At 40.9% G+C, this 22,867-nt stretch overlaps 1 protein-coding gene across 1 annotated transcript in view; it reads left to right on the forward strand.

The window, feature by feature from the left end:
- crfb2 (cytokine receptor family member b2) overlaps positions 1-22,867 on the forward strand; it is a 35,271-nt gene that overhangs the window by 4,407 nt on the left and 7,997 nt on the right. The window contains exons 5-13 of the mRNA XM_037790162.1: positions 1,527-1,675; positions 2,249-2,408; positions 2,821-2,936; positions 10,906-11,667; positions 14,488-14,580; positions 15,843-15,993; positions 16,354-16,480; positions 18,739-18,914; positions 19,149-19,300. Of these exons, the coding sequence (XP_037646090.1) occupies positions 1,527-1,675; positions 2,249-2,408; positions 2,821-2,936; positions 10,906-11,667; positions 14,488-14,580; positions 15,843-15,993; positions 16,354-16,480; positions 18,739-18,914; positions 19,149-19,300 (1,886 nt within the window). The remainder of the gene's footprint in view (positions 1-1,526; positions 1,676-2,248; positions 2,409-2,820; positions 2,937-10,905; positions 11,668-14,487; positions 14,581-15,842; positions 15,994-16,353; positions 16,481-18,738; positions 18,915-19,148; positions 19,301-22,867) is intronic.

Raw genomic sequence — 22,867 nt, forward strand, 5'->3', positions numbered from 1 at the left:
ATAATACTTACACACTACAGCTCAGGGGTCTGATTTATACCCGTTGCGTACGCACAAAACGGGGCCTGGAATGTGCGTTCGACCACTTCCCGCGCAAAAGTTGTGATCTATGAAAACAAACTTGACGTGAGAATAACGGCACATTTAGGGAAACTTGGACCCATGCATACGTGCACATTATAGAGACGGGGGAAACTGGCGACGCAGGTGGTGTCAGATTGTAGAAATTAAATGTGAGATGGATCGTTATACATACGTTGTACATTTAATGATGCCTCTTAAACATTTATTTTCACTTCACACACATTATCATAATCATTCAAACCATTTAATCATTTGTGATCGTGCAAACGAGCCATAACTATTCCACAAGCACCTTTTCAATTTTAGATATGAGCCGAGGAGAGGGTCGGACTACCGACACTCGTGGTCAGCTGTAGAGCGCACCGTAGCTGGTTATCATCATCATCATCATCATCGGTTGTAGAAATACAAGATAAAAATCAAATAGCATAGAGTATGGAGACGCCACACACACACTACTCTGCTTCTCCCAGTCACCTCCACCCGGCACATCTTCACCACCTGCACATATGGATTGCGTAAATTAGCAAAAGCGTGGAAATAAAGCCAGCGACAGCTCTCACACAATCGTTACTCCGATCGTCATTATCAGTCCAAATCGTACTGCTCCCCATAACAAAACTTAAATGAATAAATAAATTGTGTTCACCTCTCAAACTTCCATTTTCATATGATAGTCCAGGGTGGGGGGAGATTACTTGTCATGATCATTTTGGCAAGTTGGAAGCAATCAGTCTGATTGCTGTACACATATCAGTATTGCGGTGACACTAGTAATGCTGCTGCGATGCAATGCGAGGACTACATGAATGACGAGTGTTCAGGGACCTCCTCAACCACAAACACCTCGATTTCTGTGGCAGAAAAACTCCCTTTTCTTGGTCTTCCTCTCGGTAGTCGCCGTGATTCACCGTAAAGATCCGTTGATCAGCAGGCTCACTTCTATGCAGACATGCTTTGTATTGACCATTTATGGTTGAATGTGGGCGTGCCGAGGACGGGATATGAGACTGATCCACGTGCGCACATTTTTCCGAGTTGATTTGGGATTTATAAAAAGACATTGTGCACTGGCAGACGTACGCATGGTTTTATAAATGAGAATCTTTTTTGGTGTACGTACATTTCCTCAACATTTATGCAAATCCCGCTTCAGTCTCTGAACTTGTATACTCACTGGTTCTCTGTTGAAGTGTTTCACTTCAAGTTCTGAGAGACTTCTATTGAACCAGGATTTTGTGCATCAACCTGTTTTAACGTTTATGGTGCCTGCATTCATGAGCAGCGAAGTTGCACTTCAGTAAAATGCTGTATATCTTATTGGAAAATGGTTATAGAGGTTATCCATCCTCATCTTCAATGAACTAGCCATCATGTTATGGAAATTTGAGTTCATATAACTAAAGTAAAAAGTCTTTTCCCCCCGTCTCTGTGTCCTCCAGCTGACCTGGACCTGCCGCTGCTGACTGTGGCACTCTGTGGTGTGGATTTGTGTGTGGACATGGAGCCTCCCATGGAGCACCTTAGAGAGATCTACGATTCTCTGCATTACACTCTCAAGATCAAGAGCGACAATGCAGACAAAGCCCAGGTACTTTACAAGGACTCACATACGGTGTACGAGTTTAAGCGGGCATTCAAGACAGCACTGCTGTGTTAATGTGGGTACAGGTACAGGTGAGAAGATGCCATACAGGAGGTCCAGTTTGAGTAACACATGACTTTTAATATAAGGCTGATCTCATAAAAACAACCACCAGTCTAAGTAAAGTGTCCCCAGATCTTCTAAATTGGATGATTTGAAACGGAACTGTACATTTTGGTATTTTGGTATATCCTATAACAAAATCGAATGAAATCAGGTAGCGTACTTTTACATTTCACTTATTAGGTATGAAAACTGGATGCTTTCCTTTAGCCTGGTGTTCACTCATTGTCAAATGAAATGCCTTTGTAATCAATGCAAGTGTGACATGAAAAGATCTGTTAATGCATTTAAGGTTAACTGGTATAGAACTGGTGTAAAATGATGTATTTAATGAAAGCAGCACCCTACTTACACCGCAGCAGTCTCAAAGATAGCTTTCTGTGGTTAAACATAACAATTGTTTTTCTCCGAGTCTTGTACCAATCTAACGTCTGTCTGTGGTCTCTCTGTGTGCAGTTTTTTAAGGACACCACGTCTCTCAGAAGAGAGATTTTTAAGGATCTGGTCTCTGGCAGACAGTACTGTGTCTCAGTCCGCTTCTCAGACAGCTTGGCGCAGAGGGAGTCCAACTACAGCCGACCTGTATGTGCCGTCCCTCCCGGCCTCTATACTGCAGGTACAACAGGTCACTGTGTTTATGAGTTGTGTTTTTACAAGAACCTCATCATTTTAAAGGCCTTGACACCCACACAGGTGTTTTCACTGACTCTGGCTGATTAGGCATTTTAGTCAGGTAGAAATTGGGTGGGGCTACAGGGCCAGTATACTCCGCTGCATGTCAGACTATCTGAAACTGACCCAGAGGTGGGCAGAGTGGCCAAAAACCAAACTCTAGTAAAAGTACAATTACTTTTCCAATAAAAAGTACTCAAGTAGAAGTAAAAGTAGTCAAAATAACTACTCAAGTAAGAGTACAAAAGTACTTAAAAAAATGACTTGAGTAGCGAGTAACTTTAAAACAAAACACCAGAACGCTACTGTCCACCCCCCTGATGTGTCCCATGCACCCCCTCCTCTCCTCTCTGCAGAACCGTGGATCTCAGCCGTCATGTGTTTGTTGGTGATATCTGGTGTGGTGGTCGGGGTCCTGCTGGTCTATACTGGTTTCACCAGTCTGACGAGGAGTCCGCTGCCATCAGTCCTGGTAAGTAATACCATTAATTGTAGTGTTGAAAGCACTAGCAGGTGGTGCAGCAGTTCGTGGGAGGTACCCGCGCTGCCCTCCTCTACGTTGATTAGTAAATGAATTTGAGTATGTATTTAAATTGTCTTTTTTTGGAAAATGATTTGCCATATTTCTAGCATAGCAATAATATTCACAAACATGCTCAGGCCTTCAATAAGCAGAAGATTTAAAGAAGTCCTTTTGGGTCACTGCATTCGTCATTAAGTTACAGTATGAAGGATACTGGAGAAACAGTTTGACATATTTTTCAGGTAAACCAAATGATTGCTAAATCAAAGACTATTGTTGAGGACAGCAGTAGTTATAGTAATAATAATGCTCAAATATTGGAAAGATGGAACTTACTGACACCTCTGTCCCTCAGCTGTATGTCGGCATAGCGGCGCTTCAAACGAAATGTTATGTAAGCTTAAATGTCATGGGATTACTGAAGTTATTAGGAGTTGTTATCTGAGAACCATTTTTGTTTTACACTATTTTGCATCAACGTGCATTCGGGGTGTGTATGTTTCCCTCTCAAGACGATTCAATACACAGCTCGATACATGGTCTGCCATACGAAAACCATACAGTTTGGTACTTAATGATTCAATACATAATAATAATGAATCTAATTTATATAGCGCACTTTAAAATACAGCAAAAGGTGCTTCACAACAAGGGCAAAACAATCAAAATACAGTGTTAAGACAATTTACACAAGAAACATACGACTAAAAGCGTCAAAATAGGGACGAATAAAGTTATAGACAAACTAGAATGGCACTCGGAGAGCGCAGACCTCCGCCAAGGTGGCCAAGTACGTTTGCCCCCCCTCTCCGTTCAGTTTGCGCCATCATCCACATGTATTTTTATTGATGTTGAGATCAGCTGTACGCAGCGGAGCATCGTAAAACACTTCATTCAAACTGGACAGAAACAAAACAAAACTCACCTAAACCGTCGTCGTTAGTCTTTCCAACAATTACCAAGTGTGCAACTGTAATTTCACCCAGTTTAATGTGAAAAAATGCTGAATCTACAGTTGTCCCCACCCCCCGCTTTCTCTCCGTCATTCTCTCTGAAGGAAAGAGGCGAGGTCATGCGCCATCAACGCGTCATCAGTCACACTGCGCATGAGTTATATCCAGAGGTCTTAATGTTCTGGCTGATCAGAATCCTTAAAATTCCTGAATCCGGACCATGATCCGGATCGCCACCAAAATCTAATGGATTGTTCATTGTGCCACACCCCAGCCCTCCAAAAAATGTCATACATATATATATATATATATATATATGATCGTTTTGTAGGCGGGAGGCAAAGCTACGTTCAACAGCAGCACACAAGAGTTTTGGCTATATATATATATATTAGCACTTGACGTTCATCCCTTATCCAACAAGCCTAAGAAGGTAGCCAAAACCCTTGTGTCCTGCTGTTGAACGTAGCTTAGCCTCCCGCCTACAAAACAATCACCTGACTCTCGCTGCCTGTCTCTCTCCTCGTAACGTTACACACAGACACCTCGCTCTCTCTCTTTCCGTTCTTACCACATCCACGTCAGACACACACATAACACGTAAAAAGAGTATCGCTTTTTGACCAATTCCCTTCATAATTAGAGTCAGATTTAGCGTTTTGTATCGATGTAGCCGTATCTAAGACTCTTGTATTAATTTTCCAACACGTATTGGTTAATCGTTACATCCAAAACGGGCACGGATTTGAGGTCAGAAAGTTAAAAAGTTGGGTCAATAAGTAACAGATAATTAATTTAGAGTCAACTGTGGATTTCTGTAAGTGCAGGAGACAAACGGTGTATCATTCGTTATGTTTCCTTAACTTGGAGTTTAATGGTCCTGCACAACCACACAGGTGTTGGCACTCACTCTGTCTAAGTAGACCTCTGCTTGGGCTGAGGTTGGATGAGGCTACGCGTTGAAATTAGATGAGATCCCCAAAAATCATGTAGCAGTAAGAATGATAAAGGTATGTGTTATCCCACCCCGTCCCTAACAGGTGCAAAACTAGCAGGACAGTGAGGGAAATGTCAGTCAGTGCATGCACACAGTCCAGTGAAGGAGTTAACCATATAGTGGGTAGAGGCTTCATTGCCCTCAGGGTAGCGTAACATGCCTTAGCTTAATGTCCCACATTGAGTTCTGTTTTGTTGTGACTTTTGTAGTGACTCTGGAAGAACTGGTTTTGGAAGCCAACCGTTACACAAGTGCGATGTGGAAGTTTCAAGCCTCCGGCACAACTGTACATGAGACATGGCTTTATAATGAAGTAGGAGATGACTTGTGTCCAGCAGTTAAACTTTGGAAATGAGAAATCTGTGCGTATTCATAGATTGTGGATTTTTCAAAGGGATGGAGTAGATATAATTTAGAGAATTTTTAACAAGATCATTTAACTTTTTTTGTAGAAAAACTGTATCAAACACAAATTCTTATTTGGAACCGTATATTTGTATTTGTCTTAAAACACGTCTGGAGTTCCCATTCACTATAGCTACTATTCTAATGTTCAATAACCAACATGACAGATCTTTGGCCCATTTTGTGGGAACAAAAAAAAAAAAGATATAAGGTCTCTGCAGTGGTTTTTACTATGAAAATTGCACCAAATGCAAGTGAAAAATATTGGTGTACTGTCTCCATATTCTTACGAGTTAAGAACTTCTGTGGTTTTAGATCTCTGTCATCTCACTATTTGACACTTTGTAGTAGAATCATCTGTAGTGTGACCGAAAACCGACATCATTAAACGCCAAAATCAAATGTGGATTCAAGATGATCAAGTTTGCCATGTGTTACCATTATTGGTTAATTCCTTTACCATACAATAAATACGCTGTTTTTATTGTGGTTTGACTTTTTCTGAGTAAAGTAACAGGAAAGGAAAAACTGCAGACGGAAACATACTTGAGCAAAACACACATTCTGCTGCACAGTACTCGAGTGAAGAGTGCCATGGTTGTGGTTGATCTGTGAACAGCCGCAGGCGACCTCGCTGTTTCTTCTGCAACAGGATGGTTGATCTACTTAGTTCGACTTCTTGAAGGTGAAGGTGGCAGTGATGCGCAGGTCGGGCGGGTGCGGGTGAGCTTACTAGAAAACATCGCAGGTTCGGGCAGGCGGGTCAAAAAGTGACAATGTAGCGTTATTAATAACTTCTGGAATCATTGTGTGCAAGTGTCTACCTTCTCTTCACCTCTCTCTGTCTCTCTCTCTCAAAAACACACACACACACACACACACACACACACAAACACAAACACACCAGCCGAGGAGGCAGCATGTATTCCTAACACATTTCGTGCCACCACCGCCTCATGTGCTGTCAAGAGGTTCGCGGTCATTTTCACTCGTCTCTGTCCTCGTCTCAGACCTCAGTCCTGACATTTATTGTGCCACGGCGATTTGCGGGTCGGGTTCAGGTCAAAATGACGAAGTGAAATACTCAGTATTTGAGTGTTTATTCATACTATTTTATTCTCATTTAATTTTTTTGGTCAGTGTCTTGTCATGAGCCACTGTAGCTGTGACTGTCTCACTGGGGGATTGATTCTTTTGCTCTCTTGGTAAGATAAACAGAATAAAAATGGGCTGACTGCTAGTAGCAATATAAAAAAAAAGACCTCCAAATGTAGAGCAAGCTCTTGTTGACAGATCTATTGTGTGATAAATAGCTATAACCTAATCACACATCCTAATTGTAAAAATTGCCCACAGTGTCAGTGTAGTGTAATCACAGTAATAGCAGTTTCCTTATGTACTCTATAGCTGACTGGATAGTACTCTCTCCAGGGGTCTGACAGACAGGATGACACTTCGTCGAGCACTTCTGTTGTGGAAACTGCTCAGAAACCCCCCTTATTGTCAATCTACCAAGGAAAGCCATCCATCCTCTGAATGCTCTAGGTCTCTAGTTTGATCCATCCATCCTCTGAATGCTCTAGGTCTCTAGTTTGTGGCTGTAAAGTTTCATGAGGTTGTGATTATCCTAGAGATCACCACAAGTCAGGTTATACAGTGAGGTCACGTTTCAAAAAATTAGCTTTACAGTGATACCCAATTAATGTAATTCCAAGCAGAAATATTCAAGTACACCATTTTTGAATAGGTGAAAATAACACATTTGTACTGTATGCAAACTTCTGCATGGTTGTTGCCCCAAACTGCATGGGATTATCATAAAGTGGGCACATCTGTAAAGGGGAGACTCGTGGGTACCCATAGAACCCATTTTCATTCACATATCTGGAGGTCAGAGGTCAAGGGACCCCTTTGAAAATGGCCATGACAGTTTTTCCTCACCAAAATCAGATTTGCCAATCACAACTCAGACCTATTATAAAACTATGAAGAAAACAATATACGACTAAAATTACAATGTATTAATTTGTTATGCCCCGAAAAATGTACTTCCCTGGCCTCCGTCATTTCTGACAACATCAACAAACGCATCACAACTCGTGAACTTTCCACTTACAAGGTTGTGAATACCACGAGAGGGGGGGGGGGCGTTCATATGGGTTCATATATATTAATCAGTTGGTAGCTTTTGAAACCTTCAATTCATAGCAGTCATGGACTTTATTTTATTCAGCGTACTGGGATGTAAGAACCGTCCTGGGTGTGGGCGTCGGCTACAGTTTAACCTTTTATTATTTGCGGTGTCTCACGCGAGGGGGGATTTCAACACATCGAATAACATGCGGTTTCATGTTCCATTAATTACTAGCTTATGTCAACCAGAGTGACAGCGAGATATAGAGGGGGGTTTCCCCTCACCCAGGACTTGTGCATGTGCGGCCAATGAATAAGATGTGAAATCTGGAAGGGACGTGAGGTCGTTGGTTAGCTCACCCAACAGTTTCTTTTCCAGAACACTGTAGCGCCCAGCACTTCCTTTAGTATGATTCAGCAACATTTCCACTGGTGGGAAACATGTTTCTTCATAGCACAGAAAAAAGACAGCTTCACTTTAGTTAAATATTAGAATATCAGCAGTCTGATGAGTTTTATTTTATTTTATTTGTTTATTTGACAGGGACGATACATTCAGGCATTGTTACACTTAATTAAAGTACAACCGATGCAACGTATATACTGTAGGACTTCTAGCTATAGCTAATTTGAAGACCTTGTCCCTGGTTAGGCTTTTAAGAAAAAGAAAATCAATTTAAAAAATACAGAATAGCACATCTTACATAAAATCACATAATACAACATCGTACATTACAGTCAATTTACATATGTATGTTCCCAATCAATAATCAGCCAGTGTTTCACCTTTTCATTCAATGTTTTCAGGTCAGGTTATATTTTTATTTGCGTTGGTAGGGCGTTCCAGAAATGTGTTCCTTTTACTGGAAAAGACGACTGACCGAAGGTAGTTTTGCGCTGTGCCACTCTGCAGTTACCATTCGTTGATCCCCTAGTGGCTATTATCTATTGGTTATTATCTATTGGTATTCATTTTGGTGACATATGAACAATTGACAGCTGGGGCGAGATTGTTCACACATTTAAAAAATCAATTTGATAAAAGAAAACTTGATAAAAACTGAGCAGCATATACTTTTTCAGAATTATACAGTGGTACCATTTCATTTGTTTTTGATCCTTTATCTTCAGTGTTTGTTTATATAGCGATGCAACAGGTTTGCCTGGCTCCATACAGTAACACAATAAGACAAGTGTGAAAATATCATGGCATGCATAAACAGTTGAGCTGCTTTAAGGGGTACAGTATTGTCCTATCATTCTAAAACAGTTCAGATTTACCTTTACTGTCTTGCATAACTTTTTAACATATTTGTCAAATTTGAGTTGTGAATCCAGAATGACACCTAGAAATTTAAAATCACTGACTTCCTTTATTTCCTCTCGATCAATTTTGATTGTAAGCTTATCTCCATTTCAGTTGACAAGTTGAGGTCGGGCTTTGATTTGAGTCTCTGTCTCTGCACTGTACTGTTAGTCTCTGTCTCCTCCATACACTCTGTACAAACATATACACTTATACATACTGGTATTTTGTATCAATACATTACATCAACTAATAAACAAACAAACACTAACTGATTTATATTATACAGAGTATGATTGGAACCCTATTATTGAGATTCTTTTAATATTCTTTTGAATTTCTGAATTGTCAATCACACCTTTTAAATCATCCTCAATCATCCATGTTCTATAGATTCTGCCCTTTTATTGTAATTTTATATATATATATATATATATATATATATATATATTTTAATTTTTTATTTTTTTGTATTCATCCCCATCCTTATTTTGTTTAAACATATTCCTTTAAGAATATATTTGCTTTACATATTTGGTGGTGGTAGATTTTGATGTGCTTTACACATTACTTGTGCAACACTATTATTACTAAATTTATATTACCCAGATCAGTACATTTTAATCTTTTATAGCTCTCTTTTAAAGTACAAAAACTGGGCTTGTGTTGGTTGTAAGTAATTAAGTCATTTTAAATAACTCTTTAATTAATTACAAAAATAGAAACTTGTTGTGTTTCCAGCCCTTGGCGCATTAACTGAAGGTTTTATTGAACACATCTGACAGCTTCTGTCAGCAGAGCTGCTGTCGGTGGTGTTCAATGTTGATTCTTGGTCATAAGACACAGCAGTCATTTTTGCTTTTTGTGTTGTTCATTCGGTGATGTCACTTCCTGGTTGGGTCTTATGCTCGTAATCAGTTCCTAAACACTTGGAAGCAGAAGAGTGAGTGCACTGTACTGTAATACTGGATATTTTGGTATATTTTGGTAGCACTGAAGAAATTCCCCATCATGTGTTTATGTTGCAACCTTCCCACATTTAGTGGAACCAGTATGATTCATCATTATATGCTGTGTTCCAAAGCTGTAGTGTAGTTTTTCTACTGGTTTGTCCCGTTGTCTATCAAAACATTTAGGAAAACCATACAGTTTTTTGCATGCAGCGTAAATGTGTTATTTTTGCCCATTCTAAAACGGTTTATTTCTTGTGTGTTCTTTATACTATGACAAGTTTCCTAAAATGTAATTTGAAAAATCTACAGTATTGCAATATATCGCAATATATTTAATTGTTACCCCGGTATCATGATATGTATCTTATTGCCAGATTCTTGCCAATACACACACAGCCCCTAGCTATAACCCGGGCTTCACAATAAAGTAGTGCTTTTATTTTCTCAGCGACTCTGTCTTTGAACGGTCTGAATGAGACAGCAGAGGAGGAGAGACAGGTGATCAAAGAGGGGAGAGGACGGGAGATGGGGAGACAGTCAGTTGCAGCTGGACTCAGTGCCTGTCAGAGGACTCTTTCACTGTCACTGTAGCCAGCGCTGCAGTAACGTAACTGATCTCCGTTTCAGCAGCAGTTTATGAAACGGACAGTTTTGTCCTTGGTTTTAACATTTTAAAACTCATTTTTACATCCAGGAACAATACAATAGTGTCCCTTCCTTGTGTTTTCTTCTGTCCCGTGTCTCCTCAGTCTCCGTCTTTCACCGTGTCTACCGTTGTATCTGTGTAACTCAGCCGAGCTGACCAACCTTGTGACATCACAGGCTAGAGTACTGCAACATGGCGGCGCTCTTGCCACGAAAGATTTCTTTTTTAAATGCTGACATTTGTCATGTTTGTTCTATAAATCTTGATTAGATTGGAAATCCATGTAGTAAACCAGCTTTATTTGGTTGACTGGTTCATTTCCACTTTAAACAATTATTCAATTGTCAATGATTCTTTTTCTACCGACTTTCAGTTGTATGGAAACAGCAGGGAGATGTTGAATATCTGCTGTTTAAAAACTGCTGTTGATCCGACTTATTGGTTTTAACGTCTTTCTTTTGTTTTCTCCCTCATGCTTGTCTCTCTCTCTCTCTCTCTCTCTCTCTCTCTCTCTCTCTGTCTTAGACATCCATCCATCACATAGAAGAGGCTCTCGCTGTTCCGTCCCGCAACACGTCCTTGTCTTCTCTCTTGAATCTCAAGCCAACACCGCCCTCTTCAGGTGAAAAGGGGAGCGACCAGTCATCAGACGAGAGCGACGGGGAGAGTGAAACGGAGATCACTGGTGGGAGCAGACGAGGGGGAGGAGATTATAAACTGCAAAAGGGCACTAACCTCCTCTCTTCTTCCTCCTCTTCATCTTCATCATCTTTGTCAGCTCCTTTAGCCCCGAAGCCTGAATCGCCCAGCTTCTCCTCAAACCAAAAAACATCAGACGTCTTCAGTACCCGGCCTTCTGAACTCTCGACGTTAACAGAGACACATTCCGATGCTGCACACACCATCTCACACTCTGATTCTCTACCGATATCAAACCGGCGCTCAGACCCCTGTCCTGCAGACACAGACGGTTTGGCTGTCGGAAGAATCCAGCCAAAGAAGGAGGAGGAGAAGAAGTTGATGGGAGAGGAGGACAGACAGGATGTCGACCTCCTCACGTTAACCTTCAGCGGGCTGGGGGAGGATGAGGAGGAGGAGGAGGAGGAGGAGGAGGAGGAGGAGCCAGAGTCTTCCTCTGCTTCAGAGGTGTACAACACCATTCCAACCCTGCCATCACCAACTAGGGACACCAAGGAAGTTGCCATAGAAACTGTCTCCTGCTCTGTTGATGAAGAGGAGGAGGAGGAGGAGGAGGAGGAAGAGCACTCTGGATATATGGGGCGTGTATGAGTAGATGTCTTACAGAACTTATTAAAGAATCTGCAACCTGACCGCTAAATGCCGCCAAATCCTACACACTGGACCTTTTAAAGAGAACTTGTCACATTTATCAATCTTTCTCGTATTTAGTATTTCCTTTTTCTTCGGCACAAAACTCCTGAGACAATCCTGATCAGACGGTGTGCCTGTTAGCGGCCTGTTCTTTTAAACTCTGCCTCCTTCTCCCCCGCATGTGAAATCACACAAACACCACAGATACCAGATATCTATCTGTGATAGATCTGGGGTCATGTTCATTTCAGCTGATTTATTTTTACCTTTTAACAAACATAAAAACATGGCAACGTTTCTAAAGGTCAAAGACCGTATCGATGCTCGCTCTCCACACATTTCCTTCTCTGTCCGTTCCTTTTACCGCAGGCGATCGCCATCATATAAATAGGGACTAACCGTAATACACCCAGAGAAAAAAATAATAACAAAAATAGAAATGTTATTAGTTCAAAATTCAGAAGAAAAAAGTCTTTCAGTCAAACCGGCAAATTGAGAAAAAATACTAACACAAATGTCTCTAACAGCCCAGCCCCTCATTGCCTATTACGTAGCTATTACAACATCTCATAAATAGAGCCAATCATTTTTTTCACACTTTAAACACCTAAAGTAATTAAATGTACTTTTGAATCTTAAATAATGCAGTTATTTATCTTTCAGAGCGTTGGCAGGTCTCTGTACTGTATGACAGGCAGGGTGTGTAGCATGCAACCTAGAAGCCAGGAGTTTTTGTGGGAGATGAATCATCCACGATAACCACCGTGTCTCCATACACGATTTATATTCTGTTCACCATATTACCATCATCACGGCTCGCTAATTTACCGAGATGATTTATAAAAAAAAAAGATTATGATTTTATTAGTATTTTGCCACGGCAACTTGTAGACTTACAGTTCAATATTTGTTAGAAAAGTTCTCTCAGTCTGACAGCCGCCTCGGGATCACTGTCCAGGGGAACACCCCGTTATAACAATGTAACAATCACCTACTGTTGTAGGCTAATATTAGCTTTCCTGTGAATGGACCGCTTTGATTTAGAAGGATGTTTTTTTATCATCTCCAACCATTCACTTTTTATTTCTGTCACAGTACGGTGCTGCTCCGATGACGTGTTGTTGACAGCTAGATTAATATTGTCTAATGTTTAGAGTCTTCTCATACGACTACTGACACTGGTGGTTTGGTGTCTTTTTTGCCCCCAAACAGCAGAACAGAGAGCCTTATTGTTAATTATTCTGATCGTCACATCTCACAAAGCCACACCTCCTCGTGAACATTCAAGTTAAAACAAAGAATTTGTAACAAATCTGTGCTGTTGAGAGTGTTTGGAGAATGAGCACAGGAAAACTAAAAATAATATACTGTAATGTTCTTCTTATTATTATTTTATCATTACTTATTATTATACAGCCGTATACATCAGTGCTTCCTCTGCAGCTAGAAGGGCAGTCGAGCTACCTCTTTGTTTAGAGTCGGAGGAAAAGTTCCTATTTATGTATATTTAATCTATTTGTTATTACAGTGCTGCTGCCAGATAAGCAGCCCAAACACCACAGCGCATTAGACTGATGCTGGAAATGTAGGGACTTTTTTATCATGATATGATCCGCAGCTAGAGGACTACTTGATGAAGGGAACACTTGATACTCTCCTTCCAATACAGACAGCGATTTTAACCCCTGGAACTTAAGGGCATTAGGGAGGATGGGAATCCATCCAGAACACAGTCGGCAGCAATGAGCTTTGCATCCCTGGATTGTTTCTGCAGGAAGCCAAAACGTGTAGCGTCACTTGGAGATATTCAGAACATTACAACTTTAGCAGTAAATGACAGGGCGTTAGTGTCAGTGACATTTAAAGGTCCCATATTGTAAATAGTGAGATTTTCATGTCTTTTATATTATAAAGCAGGTTTAAGTGATATATAAATACTGTGAAAGTATCAAAACACTCAATCCATGGAGAAATACACACAGCCCGTATTCAGAAACTGTGCGTTTGAAACAAGCCGTCGTTTCTATGCATTTGTGATGTCACAGATATACAATATTTAGACCATTACACGGTTTTAAACGTAAACATACTAAATGTGTCCCAGTTTATTTCCTGGTTGCAGTGTATGTGAATGACATCAGCTGACAGGATGCAAACATGGACCTAAGTTGTTTCCTAGCAACGCTATTCCGTTGCCATTCCGTTGAAATGCGCTAAAACGGAGCGTTTCAGACAGAGCATGAATACAGGTAAACATGTTCTAGTAGAAACACAAAATACAAGTATGATCCTGAAAAGGAGCACGATATGGGACCTTTAAAGGGGACATATGCTCATTTTCAGGTTCATGCTTGTATTTTGGGCATTTCAACGGAATTGCAGTGGAATTGCGTTGCCAGGAATCAGTTTGGGTCCATGTTTTACTTCCTGTCAGCTGATGTTATTCACATACACTGCGACAGGAAATAAACTGGGACACATTTTGAATGTTTACGTTTAAACCGTGTAAAGGTCCAAATATTGTACATTTGTGACATCACAAATGGGCAGAAATTCTAACGACTTGTTTCAGACGCACAATTTCTGAATATGGCTGTGTGTATTTCTCCGTATATTGAGCGTTTTGATAGTTTAACAGTATTTATAAAGCACTTAAACCTGCTTTATAAAATAAAAGACATATAAAAGACATGAAAATCACACTTTTTACAATATGGGACCTTTAAGCAAAGAGTGAGTGATACTTTTAAATTGGGTATTTTTTCTCATGTTCAGGTTCCCACTATGTGTGAGGGCTGTTGGGGGAATTTTGGGGATCAGAGAAAGTCGTTGACTAAAGTAGAAGTAGTCCAGGTAGAGAGGAACCAGGTGCACCTCACAACATTTCATTGGTAGTATTGATGATGTTTTAAGGTGGTATTTTAACGTTAAACTTTCTCCTTCAACATGCATTGAAATGTGAATTTGTGAGGTAACGGTCCACATGATGAGTAATGTGTAACATTTGTATTTTCGTCTTGTTTTCGTTAGCTTAGAATGAGCCGTTTATATCTACATAGGGAGCAGCAGCTCCTCGTCACGGAGTCCACCATGTTTCTACAGCATCTAGTGGTGCGGTTGCAGTCTGCAACCGCACCACTAGATGTCGCCAGATCCTAGACACTGCACATTTAAAACTGAATATGAAACTAGAGCTGAAACTATAAGCTGCTCAATCATACTCAAATCAAATGAATCATCAACACATTTGTGATTTTTTTTTTTTTTTGTGAATAATAAACAGGTTAATCAATAATTACAACATTTATAAGATGTAGCTCTAGTTGGAAGTACTGTTAATCCTGACTGTTTTTACCAGATAGTGAATGTCTACGTTGTTATACATCATGCATTTCTGTTACAAGTAGAAACCATCATGTTTGAATTGTGACTGAGGAATATTAGTGAAAGAATGTAACACAATATATGGTTCCATAAAGCCAAGTCTGTTTTTATTTTTGCCATATTTTTCCTAGCTTGTCATGTAAAATATTACAATCATACCGACATTGCACTTATTTGAAGTTACACATTGTATCAGGTATAGTAAGATAATACATGTACTCTTACCAGTTACAGTATGCAGCCAAGTTTATTTCAACAATATAATATATATAATATAATTTTTGTATTTTTATACTCAGTGAAATCTTGCCATTGATATAACTCAGACTCATTACTCAGTGTTCAGCCATAATTATGTACATTTCACAACTTAATAAAGTTTTAGAAATCAAGCCATGTTTTGTTGTTTTGTATTATTGTAATAAAAGTACACATTTCTTCCAGCTGACTCAGTACAGAAAGTTATCAAAGCACAGACAAAAAATACATCAACACAAGAACGACAAATACAACTCACACAGGTCAGAAAGAGGGTCAAGTTAATGTCAAGTGTGCTGACTCCTGCAGTGTGCACCAGTTTCTGTGTCGCGACTGTGAAAGCTCACACAGTTAAATGCAGGATTGGAAGGGCACAGGGAGGGACTTCTGGGGAAATAGAAACTCAGCCCTGCACTTGATGACAAACGTTGTACGTTTCCCAACCCCCACACACATACCCCCATGCTCCCTCCCATCCCTCTCTATAGGTAGTTGTGTGCTCAAACCCAAAAACGAGCCTTATCTTGCAGCAAGACTTCTTTACTGCAAGACGTGACACAGTCTATGGAGGGACGATGGGGTTGTGGAGGCTTCTTCTTCTTCTGCATGTACACCTTGGTAATGCTCCCTGGATTGAAGGTGTGAGGTGTGGTGGTGGTGGTGGGGGGATATGAATGCTTGTTGTCACTGGACTGTTTATGTTCTCAGGAGTTTTATTAGTGCTGTTTTTTTTTTTTTACACCTTTGGACTGAGATGTGTGGTATGCTGTGTGTAGATGTGTGTAGATGTGTGGTGTGCATTGTTATTCTATTGTGGTTGCTCACAGCTCAGAGTAAGTTCACTTCGATGCATACTAGCTATGTACAGGAAATGTTTCAGACGGTAGATTTGGCCATGTTTAATACTGCAGAGTTATAAAATAACCAGAAAGAGCAAACAGTATTATTGAAAAATCTATTAATAATGTCACTGTTATCTCATCCTGTCCTCCTGTGCAGTGGTTTCCCTCCCCGCACCTTCCAACGTCTCCATCTCCTCCTTCAACATGGAGCATACACTCAGCTTCCTGCCTGGCCCCGAGACCCCTTCCGACACCCACTTCAACGTTCAAATCCTCCGCCCCAGGTATTCAGTCGACAGATAGAGGGGATAAGACACAGTGAGGGCAGACTCAGGACCATCATTTATGACTCCTGTTTGCACTTTATACCTTACTGAGACCAACATTTGAAACCGATGCACTGATTTTTGGGAAAACTGACAAGATAATTGCAGGACACAAAGACTTAAAGCTTCAGTAGGCAGTATATTTTTGGTATCATTGGGCAAAAATGTCATAATAACCTTTCAGCATTTTGTAATTCAAGTGTTGTGAGAGAAAACTAGACTTCTGCTCCTCCTCATGGCTCTGTTTTCAGGCTTTAGAACATCTAGCCCGTGACGGGAGACTTTGACCAATCACAGGTCATTTCATTGAGAGAGCGTTCCTATTGGCTGTGCTACGGTCATTTGACTGGAACTTGGCGTTCCTTCACCAACGGTGTCACAAACTTTCTCATTTTACAGCTAAACCGTGCACTACAAGATGATTCTGAAAACATTTGAGGAGAGAAATAGGCATTAACGTAACAGAATATTGATTCATATTTGATCAGTGCTGCCTAGTTTGACCGTTTGGTCGGAGTTCGCGAGTGATTGACAGCCGGCTCTCATAGACAGCAGCTGGACAGCAGACCTCAGATCAGCTCTTACTGCTTGTTTTCCTCCGGTCTGTGAAATCTTGAAGATGCCATTAGGAGCACCGGAGGACACAGAGGAAAATGTTTTTTTAATCATATTTGCTCCAATCTCACCTACTTCAGCTTTAATTATCTAATTGTATCCTCTTAATTATCAAAATGCTTCTTGCTCACATGAACTTTAAACAGTCTGCTTCACAAAGCATTACTCACTGTGGTTTTGGCATCATTCCAAAGGCGTGTACTGTACTTGTAATCATTAACTCATTTCATGGGCTGTATATACTGTAATAGATGATTGCCCTCCTCTGATGCTCTGAGTTATTAACATGAACAACAAACCCACCACCCGTTGAGCTGTATTCCAAAATCAAACCTGAGATCTGTTAAAGCTAGGGTTGGTAATCTTAAGAAAATATCAAAAGCACGCTATATTTTAAAAATGATCCAACCTAAAAACCCAGCCCAGTGTTGACAACTCTTTTCCAGTGAAAGTAGCTAGCAGCGCTCGCTCCGAAAGTCACTAAATCTAGAGAGAAAGTCACCAAGTCGGCAACAGTCCGTCCCTTCAGACCTCCCTCCAAAGACACGCCCCCAAAATATCATAATGAACAAGGTTTAATTGCGTTAAGTTGACCAACAATCCTAATTCACAACAACAACTGCGGCTCTTACAGAGAGCACAGAATTTAGAAGCATTTCTTGGATAGTTCATGTCGTTCAGACTTCAGATGTCAGCAGCAGTTATCCTTTCAAAGTTCACAGATCAGGCTGGGAGAAGCGATGGAGCCCAACCGAGGCCGATACAGATATCCATATTTTAGAGTCTAAAAACTCACGACATACAGTACGATATATTGGCTGACATATTTTTTTTTATATAAACAAAACATTCCTTAAATTATTTTTTTAAAGAATTGAGACCAAGACTGAAAATACTGAGCTTTACTTGTAATTAGTGTCAAGGGATCACCAATTATTATTATTATTATTATTTTTATTATAAGTTATTAGAGTTCATCCTGAGGGGAACATGAATGTCTACCAAATTTCACGGCAGTCGATCAAACACTTGAGATATTCCCCTGGGTAAGTGAAAACCACCCGTCGGTGGTGCTGGATGAACATGATGTCACCGAGTCGGTACGATTAACCCTCCGGGGACCATAAATGTCTGCACAAAATTTCATCTTAAGCCATCCGACAGTTGTTGAGATATTTCAGTCTGAATCAAAGCGGCAGACAGACCGACAAACCGACATCCCTGGATGGAAACAGCTTCTCATATTGATCATAGTCTGAAATGTTATTCCGTGATGATGATGATGATGATGATGATGATGATGATGATGATGATGCTCACCTACTGACTTCTCCGCACAGTTTTTCATATGTTTCATTTTTGTTTCTGAGGCACTTCTTAAACCCTGGCTCTGAGTAAGCACTTTCCTTTTTGACTACTCCGTGTCTTTCGTGGATTATCATAAGACGCACTCAGCCCAGTTAGTTGCCTTTTTATTCAGCTGTTATCTGTGGTATTGTGTTAGTCAGCATGTTGATAGTTTCGTTTTCTCTTCCTCCCTCTCTTGGATAGTCATCGCTCTTTTTTCTCCCTCCCTCTGTATTTTTTCTTTCAATTTGGAGGAAGAACTTGTGGAAACCAGTAGCTGCTTGTTCGGAGCTGACGGCCGGACAGACGTGTGACCTGACCCGAGTGTTCAAGGACCCGTACGATCACTACCGAGCCCGCGTCCAGGCCTTCACAGCCACCCAGACGTCCAACTGGACCATGTCTGGGCACTTTCAGCCTCTGTCAGACAGTGAGATAACACACTTTACATATGGGAGATTGAAAAGTTACACACATTTCTACAACCAAACCAAAAATCCACAGTTGTTCTGAGTGCAAGGTAGACGATGGCAATCCGCATGTTGGAAATGGAGTGAACATGGAAGTCCTGTCCAACATCTGAATAGCGGACATCTTTGCTTCAGTGTGTCCGACAACGAATCTCTTCCCAGTAGACTGAAAGTGAGTTCCTTTCTCCCCGTAGCCGTGTTGGGACCTCCTGATGTGTCCGTGTCCGGCTGTGGGAACTGTTTGCTCCTGCAGCTCAGTATTCCAACAACGAGGACACACCAGCAGCTGAAAGACTTCTACAGAGGAGTCGTCATCCATGTGCAAAGGACCAGGGATGGTACGCAGGTATGTGTCCAGCCTAAAGCTGCATTCATCAATATTCTTACCATGTAAACATTGTTGAGGAAAAAATCCCTAGAGATAGTTGTGCATGAAAATCCATCAGCGGTTTCTGAAATACTCGAACAGCCCGTCTGGCACCAACAGCCATGCCACGTTCAAAGTCACTCAAATCCCCTTTCTTCCCTGTTCTGATGCTTGGTTTGAACTTCAGCATATCATCTTGACCGTGTCTACATGCCTAAAGGCATTGAGTTGCCGACATGTGATTGGCTGATTCGATATTTACGTTAATGAGCAGCTGATCAGGTGTACCTAATAAAGTGGCCGTTGGTGTAGGAGAGAGAGAGATTGACTCAAAGTGAAACTCAAAGAAAGAACAGAGTAGATAGTTAGGTAGAACAAGAATTATGTATAAGTATATGTATATCAACCTGACTATTGTTGCTGTCAACAGGTTTGCTCATTCTAGGACCACACTGAACAAAGTTGAGTAATTGCAAATGCATGTGTCACTACTAGACACCTTAAAGATGATGTGTACCAACAATCTTTGTCCTATCTTTATGTTGACATACATTAAAGGTCCCATATCGTGTTCATTTTCAGGTTCATACTTGTATTTTGTGTTTCTACTAGAACATGTTTACATGCTGTAATGTTAAAAAAAAACTTTATTTTCCTCATACTGTCTGCCTGAATATACCTGTATTTACCCTCTGTCTGAAACGCTCCGTTTTAGTGCATTTCAACGGAATTGCTTTGCTACGCAACTTCCTGTCAGCTGAAGTTATTTACATACACTGCAACAGGAAATAAACTGGGACACATTTAGAATGTTTATGTTTAAAACCGTGTAATGGTCTAAATATTGTATAACTGTGACATCCAAATGCACAGAAATCCTAACGGCTTGTTTCAAATGCACAATTTCTGAATACGGGCTGTGTGTATTTCACTGTATATTGAGCATTTTGATAGTTTAACAGTATTTATATATCACTTAAACCTGCTTTATAATATAAAAGACATGAAAATCTCACTTTTTACAATATGGGACCTTTAATAACCTGTTGATTGAGAGCTCTGATGCAGCCATCCTCTTCTCATGGTGCAACCAAGGCCTATAGAAAGGAGGCTGGGTCACGCGTCATCGACGCGTCATATCTTTGGGGGTATAAAACATGCACAGTAAAATCTGGCCTGCACTCGCCGAAATTGAGCCAATCGCAACGCACGACCGCAGCTTCAGTTACACTGCGCATGTATTATACCCCATACCCCAAGACCCATGTCCGCCCGTGACCCAGCCTCCTTTCCATAGGCCTTGGGTGCAACCAGGAAGTAAACAGCTCAGGTCATGTGACAGTTTACACTAAACATGTGAAACTGCACGTATGTCATTGAGACACTTTATTATTAGTCACTCAGTCACATTTTTTAGAGCCTTATAAGTGAAAACCTTTTTTACAGTCACTATTGTGACCGATGGGATTAAATGGGTTAAAAACATCCCATAATATCAACAGGAAAAGTAATGCATGGGGAAGTGTCAGCAGTCAGTTGGTCTGGGGGCGGGACTTCTGGTGTCGTTGAGCGTTGGAGTGTGTTTACAAACTGCAACCGACAAATCCTGCTCATCCTGCCTTTAACAAATCATTACTTCTGATATGTTATTATAAATGAATTGTAAGACTACTATTCCAGACACCAACTGGGACCATGTTTGATTGGTGGCTCTGAGGCTCATTTGTGTTCCTCAGTGTTGCATACCAATGAAACTGATAGAAAATCAGTTTTTGCTGAGCTGAAATTGCTGAAACTGCTAGATGTAGCTGTTGTGATGTTGGTTGTGCAACAGACCACAGTGTGGTGTCAAACGTTCAACAGTCTGTAGAGATCCCACAAAAGAGTGAGTCTTTTATTGTTTCCTGTCACAGAAAGGATACTGCTTCCCCTCCCCCTGGCGTGGCTTTGCATGTGGTTGTATTTGTTTTGGTTCTACTCAGAGCATTTATCATCTACTCAAAGATACCTGGCTCTTGAAGCTATACAGTAGGAGCTTTACTACAGCATCCCAACCTGCTGTTTACCAGGAGTGTGTTCCAATCCGCGTACTTCTGTTCTTACACTTACTAATATGAGTGCATAAGTGCGTTCACACTGGGAAGTACGGCAAAATGTAGTGCACTCAAAGTACCCGGATGTTGTACTCAAAACGGTCAAATCGTTGAGTGTGGAACGCTGGACACTTTCCACACTCAACTGTCGTCATCTTGGCGACGTAGCGGAAGGGGCGGAGCCACGACCACTATTCGAACATACGTAGATAACAGAATAAAACAATACAATACGTAAACATACCGGTGCATTTCAGTCAACAGGAGGACACATCGTAGGCGTAGGCGTCGACGTTGGAAACGTAATTTCCACTCTGCTTTCATTTTTTTTCAGAAGATATTTTGGCAGGTAGCGAGCCGCGGTCAAATGTTGCAATCGTCATTTCCGGTCAGTGCGCCGCAGAGTATTCCATTTGAGACGACCCTACCCCGTTGAAATTTACGCACTACTCAAGTTAGTACAGAGTGCACAAAGTGCACTACATTGAAGTGTACTTCTGGAAGTACGTGGATTGGAACACAGTCCAGCTCTTTCTGTGTAGCTTCTGTCGGTGTCCTGCAGCAGGGATTCTGAAACAGCGCTGATATTGAAGCTGTGATTTTGGCAAATCCACAAAATGCAAACAAAAAGGCAAAAAAAAACACAGAAGTGTAGATGGTTTTATGATCCATTATGTCACTCGCTAACACTAAAACCACACTTTGTTCTGCTGCCCCAAATGACCCTGTAGTTCTGATTCATTTAGGTCCATGGTTAAAATATATATATCCATCCATCCATCCATCCATCCATCCATCCATCCATTTTCTTCCGCTTATCCGGGGCTGAAAATGAAGCAGTCTAGATGATTAAATGACATTGTGTATAATCAAAAGCCTTCTAACAGTTTATACCAGCCATGCTGTTACTCCACTGAAGATACCAATTTATTTCTGGATTTAGAACTAAGATTTGAGTTTGATCCAGTTCAGGTTGATTGAATGCTGGTTTGGGCTTGCTTGGTCTGGGTTAATAAAGAATCCACACCGGTTTAAGCAGCTAATATTGTTTTTGGGTGGTGGCCCAAATAAATATCAAGAGCAACCGTAGCTGTAGTTCAGATACTGTATGTACTGTATGACGTGTAATGAAGATATAGGTGCTGTATGCTTATGAGTAAATGTGGTAGAAACACACAGAGGTGACCTCAGAAGATACCAGTGTATTTCTGCAGGTCTGCCTGTTTCTGTCAGAGCTCTTGATTTCAGGTTACGTGCTCTCAGGTGATATGAAACTCAGAGCAGTGTGAAATATAGAGGAATCAAAACCACACAGCCACAAGGCAGCTCTTCCTTTATCTCTTCGACAGACTCGTGAGAGGCCAGTCACAATGTGTCGGCTCCTTTACGGCTCACTTAGGTGTCAGGTTCCCTCATATGGCGGATGTTTTTTTTCAAAGTGCGTAGCTTTTTA

This window comes from Sebastes umbrosus, chromosome 13, assembly GCF_015220745.1.
Source record: "Sebastes umbrosus isolate fSebUmb1 chromosome 13, fSebUmb1.pri, whole genome shotgun sequence".
Taxonomy (NCBI): Eukaryota; Metazoa; Chordata; class Actinopteri; order Perciformes; family Sebastidae; genus Sebastes; species Sebastes umbrosus.